The 20,330-nt window shown below is 46.9% G+C and overlaps 1 protein-coding gene across 2 annotated transcripts in view; it reads right to left on the reverse strand.

The window, feature by feature from the left end:
* Positions 1 to 20,330, reverse strand: part of TXNRD1 (thioredoxin reductase 1) — a 419,225-nt gene that overhangs the window by 19,841 nt on the left and 379,054 nt on the right. For both annotated transcript variants that reach the window (XM_069629908.1, XM_069629909.1), the window contains 8 exons: positions 11,089 to 11,211; positions 5,945 to 6,017; positions 5,194 to 5,313; positions 4,592 to 4,734; positions 4,356 to 4,471; positions 3,353 to 3,578; positions 2,639 to 2,728; positions 2,090 to 2,166 (listed from right to left, as the gene is read on the reverse strand). In XM_069629908.1, the coding sequence (XP_069486009.1) occupies positions 2,090 to 2,166; positions 2,639 to 2,728; positions 3,353 to 3,578; positions 4,356 to 4,471; positions 4,592 to 4,734; positions 5,194 to 5,313; positions 5,945 to 6,017; positions 11,089 to 11,211 (968 nt within the window). The remainder of the gene's footprint in view (positions 1 to 2,089; positions 2,167 to 2,638; positions 2,729 to 3,352; positions 3,579 to 4,355; positions 4,472 to 4,591; positions 4,735 to 5,193; positions 5,314 to 5,944; positions 6,018 to 11,088; positions 11,212 to 20,330) is intronic.

Below are 20,330 nucleotides of genomic sequence, written 5' to 3' on the forward strand. Positions count from 1 at the left end.
TGGAGCAGATGTATAACGCAATTTGGTAACAGAGGATTGCGGCATAACCATCTCAACATTCAAGACACCACCGCCTCACACCACAGGCCCAAACCACAACAGCCGGCCGGAGCAGCCCTGGTGTCTCTTTGCATTCATGTGCTTGTCCTTTTTCAGTTTCCATCCCAAATTCAGGATCCTAGGACCCAGAATGCCAAGGAAAGACATGATTTACATCCGATATGGACCGCCTCCCCCAGATCCCTGTTTTCCAGGAATATAGAGTTCTGTGCTTAGAAATAACCGAGTCCAGACTGTGGCAATAACTCCTCAAGTAAACATAACTATCTGGACACAAACACAGCTCCAAAGCACAATGCCCTCTAGATGAACATGCACAAGGCGCCAAGATGTGCCTTGATTGGGCCAGGTGAAGGAGGTGTGGCCTTGCAGCCACCACATCCTGCCACTAACGCCACAGCATCCCACAAAAGCTCAGCTACACCTCCGCTACCCAGCACCACCACCATCCGCACTGACCCAATTGCCGTCCTGCACATCCACCGCTAGAATTGGCCCTATTGACGCCCAGCGTAAAGATTCCCCACACCCCACTAACAGAAATACCAAACGTCATCCACAACACAATGTAGGCATGGACAACTGCCTTCAAAGTCAACCTTTCTGCAGTGGCAGAATTGACAGGACACCCAAAGCATGGAAGTGGTGTTTCGGCCAAGTGTTGATGGTCATTAGATCTCCATTTCTAATGCGCCGACCTGGCAGAGACTGCACCTGGGCGCAGAAGATTGTTGATGGCTATTTGCACATTTCACTTGATGCTGATGTTGGTTGGAGGGGGCATATTACAGAAAAAGGTATGTTTTTAATTAAGGGATTTCATCTCTCGTAGGTCGATTGGGACAGAATTCTAAGAGTGAGGGCAGAAGGAGAAGAAACGTCTGTCTCCTCATGTGGCAGTTTTTGAGAAGGGGCCACCCAATGATCCTGTCCTGTAGATTGAAGTGATCGATTCGGGCAGTGGATTTGAATTTTCTGGGTCAGGTATGCCGGGGCAAGGCCATGGACACATTTAAAGACCAAGCAGAGAACCTTAAACAGGATTCTCGGCTGCACTGGCAACTCCTTGGCAGAGTAAAACTCAGGCGAACTGCAGAGTTCTGTGCAACCTGTAATCTCTGTATTTGAAGTTTGAACGCCCATAAGAAGGCTGTTACAATAGTCCAATTTGGAATTTGTAAGTGTGCTGACTACTATTGGACGATCCTTCTCTACAATGAGAGGCAAGAGGGGCTTAATTGATAGTATACAGGTTGAACTGTTTAACATGTTAGATGTAATCCATAGTGGACTGCCAAATACAGCCCAAGTTCTTTACTTTATCAGTGAGTTTTGTTGGATCACCAAACAGGGTGGCATATGGGAAGTATTGTAAAACATTTGCTACCTTTTTTTTAAGCCAAACACAATAGCCTCTGTCTTTCGTGGGTTTAATTGGAGCTTATTTTCCAGCATCCAAGTGTTGATTTTGATCGCACAGGATAAAACTCGATTCATTGCCTCCAGTGGTTGCTTAAGCCGAACATAGGTTTGAGTGTCATCAGCATACGGGTGATAACACAAATCAAACTCAGAAAACATGCTCTACAGTGGGCAGATATAAACATTGAATAGCAATGGGGACAAAGACGATCCCTGGGGATCCCCACAGTCAGCAGACAGATAGTCTGAGAAATAGGGGCCAACCTTAACCTGCTGGCTATGATCGGTTAAAGGTGTCATCTGAGGCCTGTGCGACCGATGGCAATCTGGAAATGAGAATTTCAAAATCGACTGTGTGGAAGGCTGCCGACAGGTCCAGCATGACACGCATGCAGATTTCGCCTTCGTCGGCAGCCCCCAGCAGATCATCCCAGACAGCCTTAATGGCAGTCTCAGTGCCCTGGCCTGGTCTGAATCCCAACTGAAGTGAGTCCAGGAGATTGTGTTCCTCCAAGAAACTCTGTATTGATCACCAGAAACACCAAGCGCACGCACTTTATTTGTATTCTCTATGAAGCGCGGTAATGGTGACATGCATCGTCCTTACTTTTCATTGATCTTCACGCCAACCTTGTCCAAACCAATATTTCTGGTGCACGCATCCCGCCCGATTGCCAGCAGCACCTGCACAAAGCAAATGTTCAATTAGCAGGTCCTTAACTCATTTCACTAAATCTTGGCATTAACATCGGATGCAACAGTAGAAGGTCAAGCATACGACAAGTGCTGTGCGTAATTAGGGAAAAATACAGGACACCCGGTGATTCCAAAGGCTTATGCTCTATCTTTTCAAAAGTGGTTGGGAAATTAACAACGCGTGTGTTCATGTATTTGTGTATGTGTGCATGTGTGTGAGCGAGAGAATTTTGAAGCAGATTTAGCCAACGAATAGCATATATTTTACTGAATATTTCCTTGAATACATGGAATTTGGAAACCAGGGAACGTGGAGTATGCAACATAATGAGGTGACCAGACTGGCCCACAGCATGCCTTGCCTTGGAAGACACCAACTCACCCTCAGTACAGATATTCTCTTTACATGTATATGTGGGGCTACTGTACTCAAACCAGTGCCTCAGCAGAAAGTACTCACCGTGTTGTACTCCTCAGTGATTTCAGTACCGTCTGTGGATTTTGACGTAACCTTTAACTTCCCTGGTGTACCCGACTCAATTTGTTCAATCTGTAAAAAAAATAAGCAACAACACCTTACTTTACGATGGAGACAAGCATGAACGCATCAGTTCCCAAGACCGGGCTGCCCAAATATTGCTATTGCACCCTGTCAAAGACCCTTCTCTGAGTTCTGTAGCAAGTTCAGCACATGTTTACAGAGGTCTCAACAAATGAACACTCTTAAACTTAGCTCTATTTCATTTTGAGTGTGTCAGGATTTTTTACTCTTTGAAATCGCGATTTGTCACCAACCGCATACACGCTATTCTTTTCATCACTTTTTATGTGTTGCAGGAACAATAACCTGCTTTTGTAATTGAACTATTATGGTACAAGTTGTGAACCCACACCAACACGTTCACAATTGAGTCATGACCCTACACCTAAAGGGGTATCACAGAATGATATGTCTGCTGTGCCATGGGCACCAATGTAACCTCTGTCAGATGGCATTCTCTGCCACATCTAAATGTTCTGGCAACTCAATGAATAGATAAAGAATTGACATGTGTCTACCCTTTCCAATTTAGTTTACTTTTCTTTGCAAATAGCTATGTTCTAGGCGCTGGCTTTGTATGGTCGCCTCATTAACATATTCAAATGAAGACAGAGGGCATTTCTTTCCACATACTTTTGTTGGCACATAGTTCCGCAGGAACTTGATCCCGTGTCCTTCCATGTAGTCGCCAATTTTGTTGGCTATCTGTTGGTCGAAGCCCCTCAGTAGGATGGATCGCACCATTACGGTGACATCAAGGCCCAGACCTGCCAGGAATCCTGCGCATTCGAGGGCGACGTAGGATGCTCCAATCACCAGCGTCTTTCCGGGACAGTACGAGAGCGAGAAGAGGTCGTCACTGAAACATTGACAGAGGAATTGATGTTGTGAGTTGGAAAGAAATAAAGCCGGTACTAACACAACTAGACAATAAGACTCTTATAACACCACTGGAATTGCCACTAAGTGAAGGGAATTTATCAAGATTTCAGTGGAATCCATGAGACCGCCATTATTTTGCAGAGGTGAGGTGAGGTACTCGTTGAGCCCCTGCTTCCCAGTAGATTGATATTTTCTAAGAGGACCCTTCTACCCCTTTGGTGAACAGAAAAACCATTACACAGTTTGAAGCGTCTGCCTGATCATGTTCTGCTCTTTCATAATGTGTTGGTGTATCATTGTTTCGAGGACCCCCCCATCTTCCATGGACAGTGAGGGTGGGCTTGTGTTTTACAAATGTAGCTCATTTAATCCCACCAAACTCTTGCCCAGTTCCTATCTCAGAAACTAATGTCGGTGATAAGTTGACAGAAGTCTCGGGAGGATAGCTCAGCGGCAACATGCTCGCCTTGGAAGCAAGACAACACGGAGCAACACAGGTTCAATCCCCGGGTCCACGCTTAGAAACCTCTGGGTATTAAACGCATTATAAAGACCTATCATATCATATCAATGCTACTGATCATGACCCCATCCCCATTATCACGGCGATAACTTGTAAGTTGTGGAAGGCACAACATCAACGTGTCTCGGCGCACCCAAAAAAGAATTGAGCCGAATAACAAGGAACGACTGACTGTACCCAATCAGGCGCCCAGCAAATGTTACCAGCACTCAGCATTTTGTTTGAGCTTACCTCGTGATGCAGTATTCCTTGTCTCCAGGAATACCCAGGTATCGCGGCCTTTCACCGGTAGCAATAAGGAACCTCTTTGCCGTGTGTAATTTCTCAGTTCCTCGGCTGTTTGTGGACTGGAAGGAACAAGACATAAGCAGCCATTAGGTTCTTTGCCGCTCTGGATACACATCCTCACAGGACCATGATATTTTGACCAAGAAAGCTTGGGTTAAAAGCACGAGGCAAATGCCTACCTTGATCTTGTGAGGACCAACAAATTCTCCGTAGCCGTTCTCGTACTTGACACTGTTCTCCATGAGGGCTGCTCGGTAACCCCAATTCAGAGAGTTGATGTACTGCTTCACGGCATCGGTCATCATGTCCCAGCTGTGCTGCACTGTTGAGGAACACAAGAGAGAGCCGTTAGCGGTCCCCGGGATCCGGCTTGGCACCAATCCCTAGCGTTGGTCACCGCATATTCCGACTCAAACATAAACATTGCATCGTAGGGTGGTAGCACATCTTTGCAAACGGCTTTCAAGGCAATCTTAAATTCTTCACCAAGATGCCAATGGACTGGTAAATATGTCCCCTGTTTCTCACAAGTTCTGAATATTAATGCCCCCTCCGCAAGAAGAGGGGGCACAGTCTACCAACGTGTAGTTAGATTTAATATTGTGTTTTTGGTGATTCTGAAAAAGATGGCGACACAGTTTGAGACTTGATTCGAAAAATGTCCCACTTGCTGTTCCCCAACTAACCAACCTTTGGCCTAGCCAATAAGCCTACATAAGGTTTCTCCCAGGACTAGCAAAGCAAGTCTAACCCAGCCCCCAGCCTTCCAGAGAGGACCTACCATTCTCCTCCACCTGCCAGCCATATTTCCGGGAGTCTTGCAAGGCCTGCCCCAGCAGAGCTGTCTGGTGCATGAGTTTCTTGGGAATGCAACCCACGTTCACACAAGTTCCTCCCAGGCCTGGAAGACAAGAAGAAGCACAAACGAAATCAATGAACAGGTGGCGATACCCGACAAATGATTAGGCCTACTCCAGTTATAAAAACATGTCCTCACTCTGCGCCTTCCTCTAGAGGGCCCCAGTAATGGGACGATATATGTTATGGAACAAGTAGTAGAACTACCTTAATTTAGTGACTTACAGGTGAGAAACTGTCATAGATCATCAATGGGGCTGGTTACATGTCTTTATTTCGACAGATTATATAGTGAATGATTATATATCGAAACTTTTATATCGAAAAATGTTATAGTGAATGCAGTGTGAGAGATAGACTCAAGGACTGCGTGAAAATCACGCTGCACCGCCATTGCGCTTCAAGGACTGCGTGATAATCGCACTGCACCGCCATTGCGCTTCAAGGACTGCGTGATAATCGCGCTGCACCGCCATTGCGCTTCAAGGACTGCGTGATAATCACGCTGCACCGCCATTGCGCTTCAAGGACTGCGTGATAATCGCGCTGCACCGCCATTGCGCTTCAAGGACTGCGTGATAATCTCTCGGCACCGCCATTCCCACAGCATGCTCCTCGGGGAGACTTCTGCTTAGCATAAAAGAAGAGTTCCTTAGTGTTCTCGATCCACGTACCCCATTTCGTTCCCAGAGGAGAAGGCGTGACGTAGTCCAGCACCAGGACTTTCTGCTTATATCTGGCAGCTTCCTACAAAACAGAAGGACAGGTCGTCAATTGTCTGAATCCGAGCATCTCAAGGTGATCAGCTTGCGCTTCACTCATCTGCTCTTACATGGATTTCCATATACTGGGGCGAGAATGCACCCACTTTTCCAATCAAACCGACACATCACAGTTATTTCTAGAGGCTCTTTAGAAATCACTGGTTCTTCTGGAAGGTCTCAACCCCCACAATGTGCCCTTTATGGAGCTGGTAAGTGTGATGCAGGTGTGCTGTGCGCACAGTAACACACACAGCTGGGGTTGCTTCCAAATTAACCAAGCTCCTGCCTTGGAGACCTTTCTAATTCCAGCCCTGGGGGCCTGGGGGTTACAAAAGGCCCCAGGGACAGAACTCTGGATGCAGAAGGGGGGGGCAACAACAGCGGGTCTGTGCCCGAATATTTGCACATATAAATTAATGCACAATTGGGATGATTACCTAACACCTACACACAGAGAAAACATCCTTGGTAACAGGGCTAGTATTTGCTTTTGCCTTCCACTCTTTCTCTTACTTCCTCTTTCACTCTCACTGCTTCTCCTATCTGTCTCTTATCATTCTCTAACCTTTCCCCTGTCTCTCTATCTCTTACTTCCTCTTTCACTCTCACTGCTTCTCCTATCTGTCTCTTATCATTCTCTAACCTTTCCCCTGTCTCTCTATCTCTTACTTCCTCTTTCACTCTCACTGCTTCTCCTATCTGTCTCTTATCATTCTCTAACCTTTCCCCTGTCTCTCTATCTCTTACTTCCTCTTTCACTCTCACTGCTTCTCCTATCTGTCTCTTATCATTCTCTAACCTTTCCCCTGTCTCTCTATCTCTTACTTCCTCTTTCACTCTCACTGCTTCTCCTATCTGTCTCTTATCATTCTCTAACCTTTCCCCTGTCTCTCTATCTCTTACTTCCTCTTTCACTCTCACTGCTTCTCCTATCTGTCTCTTATCATTCTCTAACCTTTCCCCTGTCTCTCTATCTCTTCCTCTTTCACTCTCACTGCTTCTCCTATCTGTCTCTTATCATTCTCTAACCTTTCCCCTGTCTCTCTATCTCTTCCTCTTTCACTCTCACTGCTTCTCCTATCTGTCTCTTATCATTCTCTAACCTTTCCCCTGTCTCTCTATCTCTTCCTCTTTCACTCTCACTGCTTCTCCTATCTGTCTCTTATCATTCTCTAACCTTTCCTCTGTCTATCTATCTCTCACTTCCTCTTTCACTCTCACTGCTTCTCCTATCTGTCTCTTATCATTCTCTAACCTTTCCCCTGTCTATCTATCTCTTACTTCCTCTTTCACTCTCACTGCTTCTCCTATCTGTCTCTTATCATTCTCTAACCTTTCCCCTGTCTCTCTATCTCTTACTTCCTCTTTCACTCTCACTGCTTCTCCTATCTGTCTCTTATCATTCTCTAACCTTTCCCCTGTCTCTCTATCTCTTACTTCCTCTTTCACTCTCACTGCTTCTCCTATCTGTCTCTTATCATTCTCTAACCTTTCCCCTGTCTCTCTATCTCTTCCTCTTTCACTCTCACTGCTTCTCCTATCTGTCTCTTATCATTCTCTAACCTTTCCCCTGTCTCTCTATCTCTTCCTCTTTCACTCTCACTGCTTCTCCTATCTGTCTCTTATCATTCTCTAACCTTTCCCCTGTCTCTCTATCTCTTCCTCTTTCACTCTCACTGCTTCTCCTATCTGTCTCTTATCATTCTCTAACCTTTCCTCTGTCTATCTATCTCTCACTTCCTCTTTCACTCTCACTGCTTCTCCTATCTGTCTCTTATCATTCTCTAACCTTTCCTCTGTCTCTCTATCTCTTACTTCCTCTTTCACTCTCACTGCTTCTCCTATCTGTCTCTTATCATTCTCTAACCTTTCCCCTGTCTCTCTATCTCTTCCTCTTTCACTCTCACTGCTTCTCCTATCTGTCTCTTATCATTCTCTAACCTTTCCCCTGTCTCTCTATCTCTTCCTCTTTCACTCTCACTGCTTCTCCTATCTGTCTCTTATCATTCTCTAACCTTTCCTCTGTCTATCTATCTCTCACTTCCTCTTTCACTCTCACTGCTTCTCCTATCTGTCTCTTATCATTCTCTAACCTTTCCTCTGTCTCTCTATCTCTTACTTCCTCTTTCACTCTCACTGCTTCTCCTATCTGTCTCTTATCATTCTCTAACCTTTCCCCTGTCTCTCCATCTCTTACTTCCTCTTTCACTATCACTGCTTCTCCTATCTGTCTCTTATCATTTTCTAACCTTTCCCCTGTCTCTCTATCTCTTACTTCCTCTTTCACTCTCACTGCTTCTCCTATCTGTCTCTTATCATTCTCTAACCTTTCCTCTGTCTCTCTATCTCTTACTTCCTCTTTCACTCTCACTGCTTCTCCTATCTGTCTCTTATCATTCTCTAACCTTTCCTCTGTCTCTCTATCTCTTACTTCCTCTTTCACTCTCACTGCTTCTCCTATCTGTCTCTTATCATTCTCTAACCTTTCCTCTGTCTATCTATCTCTCACTTCCTCTTTCACTCTCACTGCTTCTCCTATCTGTCTCTTATCATTCTCTAACCTTTCCCCTGTCTCTCTATCTCTTCCTCTTTCACTCTCACTGCTTCTCCTATCTGTCTCTTATCATTCTCTAACCTTTCCTCTGTCTATCTATCTCTCACTTCCTCTTTCACTCTCACTGCTTCTCCTATCTGTCTCTTATCATTCTCTAACCTTTCCTCTGTCTCTCTATCTCTTACTTCCTCTTTCACTCTCACTGCTTCTCCTATCTGTCTCTTATCATTCTCTAACCTTTCCCCTGTCTCTCTATCTCTTCCTCTTTCACTCTCACTGCTTCTCCTATCTGTCTCTTATCATTCTCTAACCTTTCCCCTGTCTCTCTATCTCTTCCTCTTTCACTCTCACTGCTTCTCCTATCTGTCTCTTATCATTCTCTAACCTTTCCTCTGTCTATCTATCTCTCACTTCCTCTTTCACTCTCACTGCTTCTCCTATCTGTCTCTTATCATTCTCTAACCTTTCCTCTGTCTCTCTATCTCTTACTTCCTCTTTCACTCTCACTGCTTCTCCTATCTGTCTCTTATCATTCTCTAACCTTTCCCCTGTCTCTCCATCTCTTACTTCCTCTTTCACTCTCACTGCTTCTCCTATCTGTCTCTTATCATTTTCTAACCTTTCCCCTGTCTCTCTATCTCTTACTTCCTCTTTCACTCTCACTGCTTCTCCTATCTGTCTCTTATCATTCTCTAACCTTTCCTCTGTCTCTCTATCTCTTACTTCCTCTTTCACTCTCACTGCTTCTCCTATCTGTCTCTTATCATTCTCTAACCTTTCCTCTGTCTCTCTATCTCTTACTTCCTCTTTCACTCTCACTGCTTCTCCTATCTGTCTCTTATCATTCTCTAACCTTTCCTCTGTCTATCTATCTCTCACTTCCTCTTTCACTCTCACTGCTTCTCCTATCTGTCTCTTATCATTCTCTAACCTTTCCTCTGTCTCTCTATCTCTTACTTCCTCTTTCACTCTCACTGCTTCTCCTATCTGTCTCTTATCATTCTCTAACCTTTCCTCTGTCTCTCTATCTCTTACTTCCTCTTTCACTCTCACTGCTTCTCCTATCTGTCTCTTATCATTCTCTAACCTTTCCTCTGTCTCTCTATCTCTTACTTCCTCTTTCACTCTCACTGCTTCTCCTATCTGTCTCTTATCATTCTCTAACCTTTCCTCTGTCTCTCTATCTCTTACTTCCTCTTTCACTCTCACTGCTTCTCCTATCTGTCTCTTATCATTCTATTACCTTTCCTCTGTCTCTCTATCTCTTACTTCCTCTTTCACTCTCACTGCTTCTCCTATCTGTCTCTTATCATTCTATTACCTTTCCTCTGTCTATCTATCTCTTACTTTCTCTTTCACTCTCACTGCTTCTCCTATCTGTCTCTTATCATTCTCTAACCTTTCCCCTGTCTCTCTATCTGTTACTTCCTCTTTCCCTCTCACTGCTTCTCCTATCTGTGTCTTATTATTCTATTACCTTTCCTTTGTCTCTCTTTCGCTTACTTCCTCTTTCACTCTCACTGCTTCTCCTATCTGTCTCTTATCATTCTCTAACCTTTCCTCTGTCTCTCTATCTCTCACTTCCTCTTTCACTCTCACTGCTTCTCCTATCTGTCTCTTATCATTCTCTAACCTTTCCTCTGTCTATCTATCTCTTACTTCCTCTTTCACTCTCACTGCTTCTCCTATCTGTCTCTTATCATTCTATTACCTTTCCTCTGTCTATCTATCTCTTACTTCCTCTTTCACTCTCACTGCTTCTCCTATCTGTCTCTTATCATTCTATTACCTTTCCCCTGTCTCTCTATCTGTTACTTCCTCTTTCACTCTCACTGCTTCTCCTATCTGTGTCTTATTATTCTATTACCTTTCCTTTGTCTCTCTTTCGCTTACTTCCTCTTTCACTCTCACTGCTTCTCCTATCTGTCTCTTATCATTCTCTAACCTTTCCTCTGTCTCTCTATCTCTCACTTCCTCTTTCACTCTCACTGCTTCTCCTATCCGTCTCTTATCATTCTCTAACCTTTCCCCTGTCTATCTATCTCTCACTTCCTCTTTCACTCTCACTGCTTCTCCTATCTGTCTCTTATCATTCTCTAACCTTTCCCCTGTCTCTCTATCTCTTACTTCCTCTTTCACTCTCACTGGTTCTCCTATCTGTCTCTTATCATTCTATTACCTTTCCTTTGTCTCTCTTTCGCTTACTTCCTCTTTCACTCTCACTGCTTCTCCTATCTGTCTCTTATCATTCTCTTACCTTTCCTCTGTCTCCCTTTCCCTATGTTCCTTGCTCAGCGCTCCCTTCTACACAGACTCACTTTTCCCATTGCCCCACCCCTTTTCTTCTCTCTCTCTCCCTCTCCCTTCTCCCCTCTCTAGTCCTTTGTCCTCTATTCTATCCCCCCTTTACTCCCTTTCATCATTATCTTTCTTCGCCTTCTCACTACCCCTATATTCTCTTCCATCGCCCCCCACCATCTCACCCACTCTCATCTCTTACCTTAGCAGCTGCCAGCCCCCCGGAGCCACCTCCAATCACGATCAGGTCAAAGTCGTAGGAATCTTCCTTGGGGACATCGTTGCCCGGATGGAACAGCGTTTCAATCTTGCCCTCTTTATCTGCCTAAAATCAAGAAAGATATTATTTTTCTCAATGATGTGTACATCACTATGGCATCACTGGTGCGCCATTGACAAGCACGCACGGTGCATGACCACACGCTAGAGGGTTAGAGGAACAATTGAAGATGAGTAGCGCAAACCTTGGCATCTTCTCAAACCCTTGGCTAGTAGGAGTCTCAGCTCCCTGCCGACTGATCACAGGTTCAGAAGAGCCCAGAGTAAAGCTTGGAATCTTCTCAAACCCTTGGCTGGTAGGAGTCTCAGCTCCCTGCCGACTGACCTCAGGTTCAGAAGAGCCCAGAGTAAAGCTTGGAATCTTCTGAAACCCTTGGCTAGTAGGAGTCTCAGCTCACTGCCGACAGATCGCAGGTTCAGAAGAGCCCAGAGTAAAGCTTGGAATCTTCTAAAACCCTTGGCTAGTAGGAGTCTCAGCTCCCTGCCGACTGATCACAGGTTCAGAAGAGCCCAGAGTAAAGCTTGGAATCTTCTGAAACCCTTGGCTGGTAGGAGTCTCAGCTCCCTGCCGACTGACCTCAGGTTCAGAAGAGCCCAGAGTAAAGCTTGGAATCTTCTGAAACCCTTGGCTAGTAGGAGTCTCAGCTCACTGCCGACAGATCGCAGGTTCAGAAGAGCCCAGAGTAAAGCTTGGAATTTTCTGAAACCCTTGACTAGTAGGAGTCTCAGCTCTGTGCCGACTGACCGCAGGTTCAGAAGAGCCCAGAGTAAAGCTTGGAATCTTCTCATACCCTTGGCTAGTAGGAGTCTCAGCTCCCTGCCGACTGACCTCAGGTTCAGAAGAGCCCAGAGTAAAGCTTGGAATCTTCTCAAACCCTTGGCTAGTAGGAGTCTCAGCTCCGTGCCGACTGACCGCAGGTTCAGAAGAGCCCAGAGTAAAGCTTGGAATCTTCTCATACCCTTGGCTAGTAGGAGTCTCAGCTCCCTGCCGACTGACCTCAGGTTCAGAAGAGCCCAGAGTAAAGCTTGGAATCTTCTCAAACCCTTGGCTAGTAGGAGTCTCAGCTCCCTGCCGACTGACCGCAGGTTCAGAAGAGCCCAGAGTAAAGCTTGGAATCTTCTCATACCCTTGGCTAGTAGGAGTCTCAGCTCCCTGCCGACTGACCTCAGGTTCAGAAGAGCCCAGAGTAAAGCTTGGAATCTTCTCAAACCCTTGGCTGGTAGGAGTCTCAGCTCCCTGCCGACTGACCTCAGGTTCAGAAGAGCCCAGAGTAAAGCTTGGAATCTTCTCAAACCCTTGGCTAGTAGGAGTCTCAGCTCCCTGCCGACTGACCGCAGGTTCAGAAGAGCCCAGAGTAAAGCTTGGAATCTTCTCATACCCTTGGCTAGTAGGAGTCTCAGCTCCCTGCCGACTGACCTCAGGTTCAGAAGAGCCCAGAGTAAAGCTTGGAATCTTCTGAAACCCTTGGCTAGTAGGAGTCTCAGCTCCCTGCCGACTGACCGCAGGTTCAGAAGAGCCCAGAGTAAAGCTTGGAATCTTCTCAAACCCTTGGCTTGTAGGAGTCTCAGCTCCCTGCCGACTGACCACAGGTTCAGAAGAGCCCAGAGTAAAGCTTGGCATCTTCTCAAACCCTTGGCTACTAGGAGTCTCAGCTCCCTGCCGACTGACCGCAGGTTCAGAAGAGCCCAGAGTAAAGCTTGGAATCTTCTCAAACCCTTGGCTAGTAGGAGTCGCAGCTCCCTGCCGACTGACCGCAGGTTCAGAAGAGCCCAGAGTAAAGCTTGGAATCTTCTCAAACACTTGGCTAGTAGGAGTCTCAGCTCCCTGCCGACTGACCTCAGGTTCAGAAGAGCCCAGAGTAAAGCTTGGAATCTTCTCAAACCCTTGGCTAGTAGGAGTCTCAGCTCCCTGCCGACTGACCGCAGGTTCAGAAGAGCCCAGAGTAAAGTACAACTCTGGCAAGAAGTGACGCTAAGCCACCTTTGGCTTCTTTATATAGTGCCTCGCATCTGTTTTAAGTACCCACACATTTTGCAGATAACTAAATTGAGGTTAGGAAAAAAAGGAAATTTGCTCGACATCATAATTTCTGATCAAGCCGAGAAATGTAGTAAAAAGTCAAAAATCCTGATTCCATTGTCATAACTGTGACCCCTGACCCCTGGCTTACAATATGCTCATTAATACTCAGGCAGGATAATGATGGGGACACTCGTATCAAACAGTGATCCTATTGGAGCAGTCGCCGGAGAAAGTTCCTCAACCAGCTTCTGTGGATGACTTCACGATCTACATCCACAGAAGGTTCCTACATGGGGGAGAAAGGGGAAATGGCAGCTACTGGGGACTGGAAGGCATTGGGAAATGGCAGCTACTGGGGACTGGAAGGCATTGGGAAATGGCAGCTACTGGGCACCGCCAGGCATTGGGCATTAGACCTCTCCACCCGGACACGGCCTACATCCACAGAAGGTTCCTACATTGGGGAGAAAGAGGAAATGGAAGGTACTGGGGACTGGAAGGCATTGGGAAATGGCAGCTACTGGGGACTGGAAGGCATTGGGAAATGGCAGCTACTGGGGACTGGAAGGCATTGGGAAATGGCAGCTACTGGGCACCGCCAGGCATTGGGCATTAGACCTCTCCACCCGGACACGGCCTACATCCACAGAAGGTTCCTACATGGGGGAGAAAGGGGAAATGGCAGCTACTGGGCACCGCCAGGCATTGGGCATTAGACCTCTCCACCCGGACATGGCCTACATCCACAGAAGGTTCCTACATGGGAGAGAAAGGGGAAATGGCAGCTACTGGGGACCGCCAGTCATTGGGCATTAGACCTCTCCACCGGACATGGCCTACATCCACAGAAGGTTCCTACATGGGGGAGAAAGGGGAAATGGAAGGTACTGGGGACTGGAAGGCATTGGGAAATGGCAACTACTGGGGACTGGAAGGCATTGGGAAATGGCAGCTACTGGGCACCGCCAGGCATTGGGCATTAGACCTCTCCACCCGGACACGGCCTACATCCACAGAAGGTTCCTACATGGGGGAGAAAGGGGAAATGGCAGCTACTGGGGACTGGAAGGCATTGGGAAATGGCAGCTACTGGGCACCGCCAGGCATTGGGCATTAGACCTCTCCACCCTGAGATGTTACACTGCAGACTAGGGTTACCATCAAATCTTGCATAAGGAAGCCTTGGCTCAGTGCATCAAACTGGGGGTGAAGAAAGAGGTCGCGCCCATTCAAATAGCCTCCACCTCTCACGTAATTGCAGCAATTAAAAAGCACATACTTTAAATATTAACATCAATTAAACTAAATGATAGTCTTTATCTTTTAATGTCTCTTTCATTACATGTTGAATGTTGTGCTTTGGTAATTTTCCATAACAGATGACAATGTTTCCATAAACCTTTATGAACTGCCCTGGTGAATGAAGAGGGCATCCAATGGTGCCCGGTGTGACAAAGTGCATTAACATCTGGGGGTTGTGGGCGATTCGGGGGGCCCTCACCAGAGAAGTAAATGCACACAACCTTCAGAACCCTTAGCTCTTGTGGGAGCGCGGATCAAGCATCTTAGGACAGGGTCACCCCATTATTGAACCGCACCAAAGGAAACGGGGGAACCCATCAGTGTCGCAGAAATCCCAGAAGGCGTCAGGAGGTTCTCAGTTGGGTATTTGGGAATGTGTTGGGGAGAAGCCAGCTTTCAAGGTCAGGATTTGTTTAATTCCGATTTCCGATTTTTGGGGGAAAAGTATATTAAAGCAGACACTTAGAAGATGCCGCAGAGTTAAAAATGTATGAAAAGGAAATGATATAGGGTATAATCTGGGGCATTAAACCACAGAGGTGGCCCGCTTCTGTGGTGCCCCAATTCGAGCCCCAGGTGCATACGGGCAGGTTTGGCTACAGGAAGAGCCCTTATTAAGAATCCCAACCTTTCCACCACAGCTCCCCCCCTAAATTGGAGGGGCAATGAGCCAATACTTGTCACCGCTCCCCAGAATTCGAGCTATTCTGCCCCGGAACTGGTGGCCGCATGAATCACCCAACGTTTGTATCCCCAAGGGATTTCATCAGAACAAGTCTGGGTGGTTTCATAGAAGAGGAGGTGGCGGTTTTCCAAAGCAAGTAACAGGAACTGAGTCGGGAAGAAGAAGACAGATTGCGCAATACCCAACGGGAAAGGCATGATCGGGTCTTCTCAAAACTACCCAGAAGGCCGACGGGTCTACATCTGCCACCTCTCCACCGCACACCCCTGCGGTCTCCTAACCAACACACTAGTCATGGCTGCTTCTATTTACCTATGACTTATGGCGCCACACCGAAAGCTCCGGAAAATAGCATATGGAGGAGATCCATCAACTCTTAGAACCTATGTTCAACCTGGGGCTCTACTCGCACAGGGACTTAAATGAACAGCCCCGTACAAATAGACAGGGTTGGGTATTTATGAAACAGAGAATTGATTTACCTCGTCTTAGTGAGACAATGTGATCATTCCATAAGTGCGCCCCCCCCCAACCTATAGACAATGATGACTAGATTGAAGACACCTGCTGTGAAGGTGGTGTAATTCAGGGGCACGAATGCCCACACTTTCCTGTTGTTTAGCGATTCATTTATCTGAATTTCTATAGTGCTTGCGACAAGAAGATATGTAAAAATTGATAACACACAGAATGAAAAGTGTTCGGATGAAATACCACATCATTCATTTAGAGGAGGGGTGTAGAAGAGGCAGGCATGGGGGCGAAGAGTGAATGGGTGATTGAAAATCGTGTGTCAATGATGTTCAGATCATTATATTTTTAACCATGAAAATGTATCAGATTGGAACCAGAAATCAAACGAGGTTCTGACTACTTCAAATGCTCACACTTCAGAGAGGCCAGAAACTTTGAGGAAATCCATCACTAAAAGAACGATATGCTTTTCAATCAAATCATTTCATATGTTTGTCAAACTCAACCAATACCTTGCAAGGACAATCCGCAATGAGATGGGCAAACTGATCGAAACACAAACCAAAAAAACATCAGTGTTTATGCACTGGCTAGAACAATGATTTTCTAACAGTAGATACTTTACCCCAATAAGGAAAGTCCTCCTGCACATGAGGACCAGAGTATGCGGGCCAAGAATACAACTCTCTGTTCCCATCGTACCACCGTAGGGTTAGTTACATACCATTGAGGATAAAGGGTCAAACCTACGTCTGTAATTGTTGCACACATTTCAAGTGGGTTTGGGGGGGTCTCTGTCTTCAACAGCAAAGTCATGTTTAATCCGTCACTGCCTATAGAGTTTGCCATTATTCTGGGGTTTCTCTTGGGTTTATTTTCTCCTATAAGGACTCGTACATGCAGAACTGCCTCTGCTTTGCTTCCGTGGTGTTTCTTCTGGATAAGAGACTCCCGGGCGGTGCACTGCTTCTGGCTACCTGAAAAGGCCCCCCGCACTCTTGATCCCTAAACACTGATATCTCTGCCAATCTCATCCTATTTCACACAATCCTAGTCATGCCTTTCCCTGAATCTCCACGGAGGCGAAATTGCCTTGAGTTCGATGACGTTGGGTTATTCTGCTTCATGTTGGGCCTTTCCTTATCCACACACTGATGGAGAAGACCAACTGGTACCATTCTTTGACCTCCAGCACCACCGACCTGTGCAAAATCTCCAGCTTGCTATGCAATCTCCCGACACACCATCCTTGCTCTAACTTTACCTACCATCCATGTGATGTATCTCTATCCTTGCTCTAACCTCACTTACCCTCCGTGTGATGTATCTCCATCCTTGCTCTAACCTGACCTACCCTCTGCATGATGTATCTCCATCCTTGCTCTAACCTCACCTACCCTGCGTGTGATGTATCTCCATCCTTGCTCTAACCTCAACTAACCTCCACGTGATGTATCTCCATCCTTGCTCTAACCTCACCTACCCTCCGCGTGATGTATCTCCATCCCTGCTGTAACCTCACCTACAATCCGCGTGATGGATCTCCATCCTTGCTTTAACCTCACCTACCCTCTCCGTGATGTATCTCCATCCTTGCTCTAAACTCACCTACCCTCTGCGTGATGTATCTCCATCCTTGCTCTAACCTCACCTACCCTCCGCGTGATGTATCTCCATCCTTGCTCTAACCTGACATACCCTCCCGTGTGATGTATCTCCATCCTTGCTCTAACTTGACCTACCCTCCCGTGTGACATATCTCCATCCTTGGTCTAACCTCACCTACCCTCCGTGTGATGTATCTCCATCCTTGGTCTAACCTCACCTACCCTCCGCGTGATGTATCTCCATCCTTGCTCTAACCTCACCTACCCTCCGCGTGATGTATCTCCATCCTTGGTCTAACCTGACCTACCCTGCGCGTGATGTATCTCCATCCTTGCTCTAACCTCAACTACCCTCCACGTGATGTATCTCCATCCTTGCTCTAACCTCAACTACCCTCCACGTGATGTATCTCCATCCTTGCTGTAACCTCACCTACACTCCGCGTGATGTATCTCCATCCTTGCACTAACCTCACCTACCCTCCGCGTGATGTATCTCCATCCTTGCTCTAACCTCACCTACCCTCCGCATGATGTATCTCCATCCTTGGTCTAACCTGACCTACCCTCCGCGTGATGTATCTCCATCCTTGCTCTAACCTCACCTATCCTCTGCGTGATGTATCTGGCTGCACGCCCACACACCCGCTTCACGAGGAACGCCAACCTGATATTAAATGCAGCAATCAGCAGCCTTGCCTGCCTGAACCTGGCGCAGGCGAAGGTTGCCAGTGAACAGTCAGACCTCGGGGCTAAGACAAGACAAGGCAAGATGGCACCTGGGCCGGAAGCAGCTGCTGACGGCCCATCCCAAGGAACGCAGGGCTTCCAGGAAAGCAGAGGCGCAGTCACTTCAGGGCAGCCACCTGGAAAGAGAGGCACGTGTCTTTATGATCCAGGCACGCTCCAAGGGAAGAAGCCATGACAAACACCACAGAATGTCTGGGGGGGAGGGGTGCGACAATCAAGAGTTATAGGGCGAGAGGTCCCAAAAGGAATTAAAAAGAAAATACTAAGCCTGATAACCCTTTAAAGACTTGAGATAAACATGAACGCTCTTACATACGTTTTTTAAATACATTTAGCAACATTTATTTATGAGTTGTGTGTTTTTTTGCCAAATTTGCTGGAGATTTGTTGAGAGCGACTAATGGTGCAGGCCTCCAAACAGCCGTAGGGATTGGACCTTCTGGGCGCCCTCACCAGAGCGCGGGAAGTAGCCAATTCAGTCATTGTACTCATTGTAGAGTCTTTCATGAGGCACTAGCAACTTGTGGCAGTTTCTCCGTGTTCTGGTCAATACGAGTGCTCTGCCGTGGTTCCATAGGACAGGATCCACCCTTGGCGTGGTCGACCATTACCTCTTCTCCTGGGGGCTGGGGGGGCGACAATTTCAGAATAAAAAGCAACTCAACAAAGTGGATGGCCAATGAACTTCCTACCACAAGGCAGGTTCAAGGATGAAGGAAGCGAGTGCGATTGCCGGACTGACCCTGGCCCACCACCAGCCTCCACGACACAGCATCGTAAAGAGACTGACTGTGTAGGGGAGGTAAGAGAGCGCCTCCTACAGGGCGGTCTCTTAGCAGGGACTTCAGCTTAATTATTGAAGCGGCTCTTCTTGCCTGTGGAATTTCCCCACTGGAAGCAAACCAGGGTCACCCTCCCACTGGAAGGCTGGGGTGTGCCATCACGAATGTTATTAAGTCTCTTGCTGTTATTTTTAACTGCTCTGTTTATAAATATAATTTAAAAACCTGAGTTAAAAGCTATAATCATAGGAACGCTTTCATGAGCTGCCACGCCCCTGGCCCACGTGAGGCGCCCAATTACAGCGGCTCAACACTGCGCCATGATTGCAGGGCAGCTGATGGGCCCAAACTGGAAAGGTTTTACTGGGTAATTAGAAAGTTACTCGTGAAAGGGAAAACTGCTCAGCTGGTGTGTGTCACGTGGGCCACGTGCTACCAGGGCTGAGGCACTAAATAGCAACCCCGCCTGGCTTTTAGGTGGCACGCCAACTCATGGGGGTTCCAAGCGTTAATATCCCCGCAAAAATATCGCCATAAAAAGAATGGTGCCATATTTTGCAGGGATATTACCCCATTAAACCTATGGGGGACACCCCCGCAACTCCCAAATTATTTTAAAGGGAGCAGGAGACAACCCCGCACCCCCCGCTCCCATTTCCCCCCAAAATGATCCCCACTATTGATATGGCCTATGTCCGTTCCCGATGACCATATATATATGGCAATATTATTGGTGGGGATAATATTACCTGATACCCTCATTCATGGGTGGTCTATGAGACCACCAAGAGAAGGATGGAGGACAGGTGCCACCTACGTAAACGCGAGCGGCAGCGGGCACGCGCTGTGTTCTTTTTCTGAGGAACGATCCTTCTTTTAGTCCACAAAGGTCTACATTAGCACAAAACAATGGACAGCGCCACTGGCTAAGTAGACAGACCGACCTATCCTGCCTTCAAGACCATGATTGGCTGCCTCCATTAGACTGTTGAATTCAGTGAGTAATCCAAGTACATTGCTCCCTGGTACCTCAATGGGTTCAATTATGTAAAACTCTGAAGTGTTCTCCAGCATGAATCCTGTTATACGATTGGTCGAAAGATGGAGGACGTCAGGAGCAGAATGTGGAAAGGCGGCCAGTTGGACCTCAGCCCTGCGGCACGGCGGGACGTAACTCCATGTGGTATCCGGAGGTGTTTCAGAGTCAGGAAAATCTCATGGGCCTTCAAGTGGGGGTCGAATGGCTCCTGGGCAGAGGTACTCAATGAGAACCTTTACGCCCATTGGCCAGCAACCAACCTACGCGTGCATAACCTTAAAACAGCTCCCCATAGTGGTGTTTTTCCACTTCAAAGCTCCCTCTTTCTGATGCAGAATGAACAAATCTGTAAAACAACCTGAATCATAAAATTTAAAAAACATGTCTTTGCTGCGGGCGACCCTTGCAGAATGTAAGGAAATACTGGGCACTCTTTGCGTGCGCGGTGCCAACTTGTGATGGCAATCTCATCAGCAAGAAGACATTTTGAGGAAACAATGAAA

The sequence above is a fragment of the Ambystoma mexicanum genome, chromosome 12 (assembly GCF_040938575.1).
Source record: "Ambystoma mexicanum isolate Mex_15411 chromosome 12, UKY_AmexF1_1, whole genome shotgun sequence".
In the NCBI taxonomy this organism is placed as follows: Eukaryota; Metazoa; Chordata; class Amphibia; order Caudata; family Ambystomatidae; genus Ambystoma; species Ambystoma mexicanum.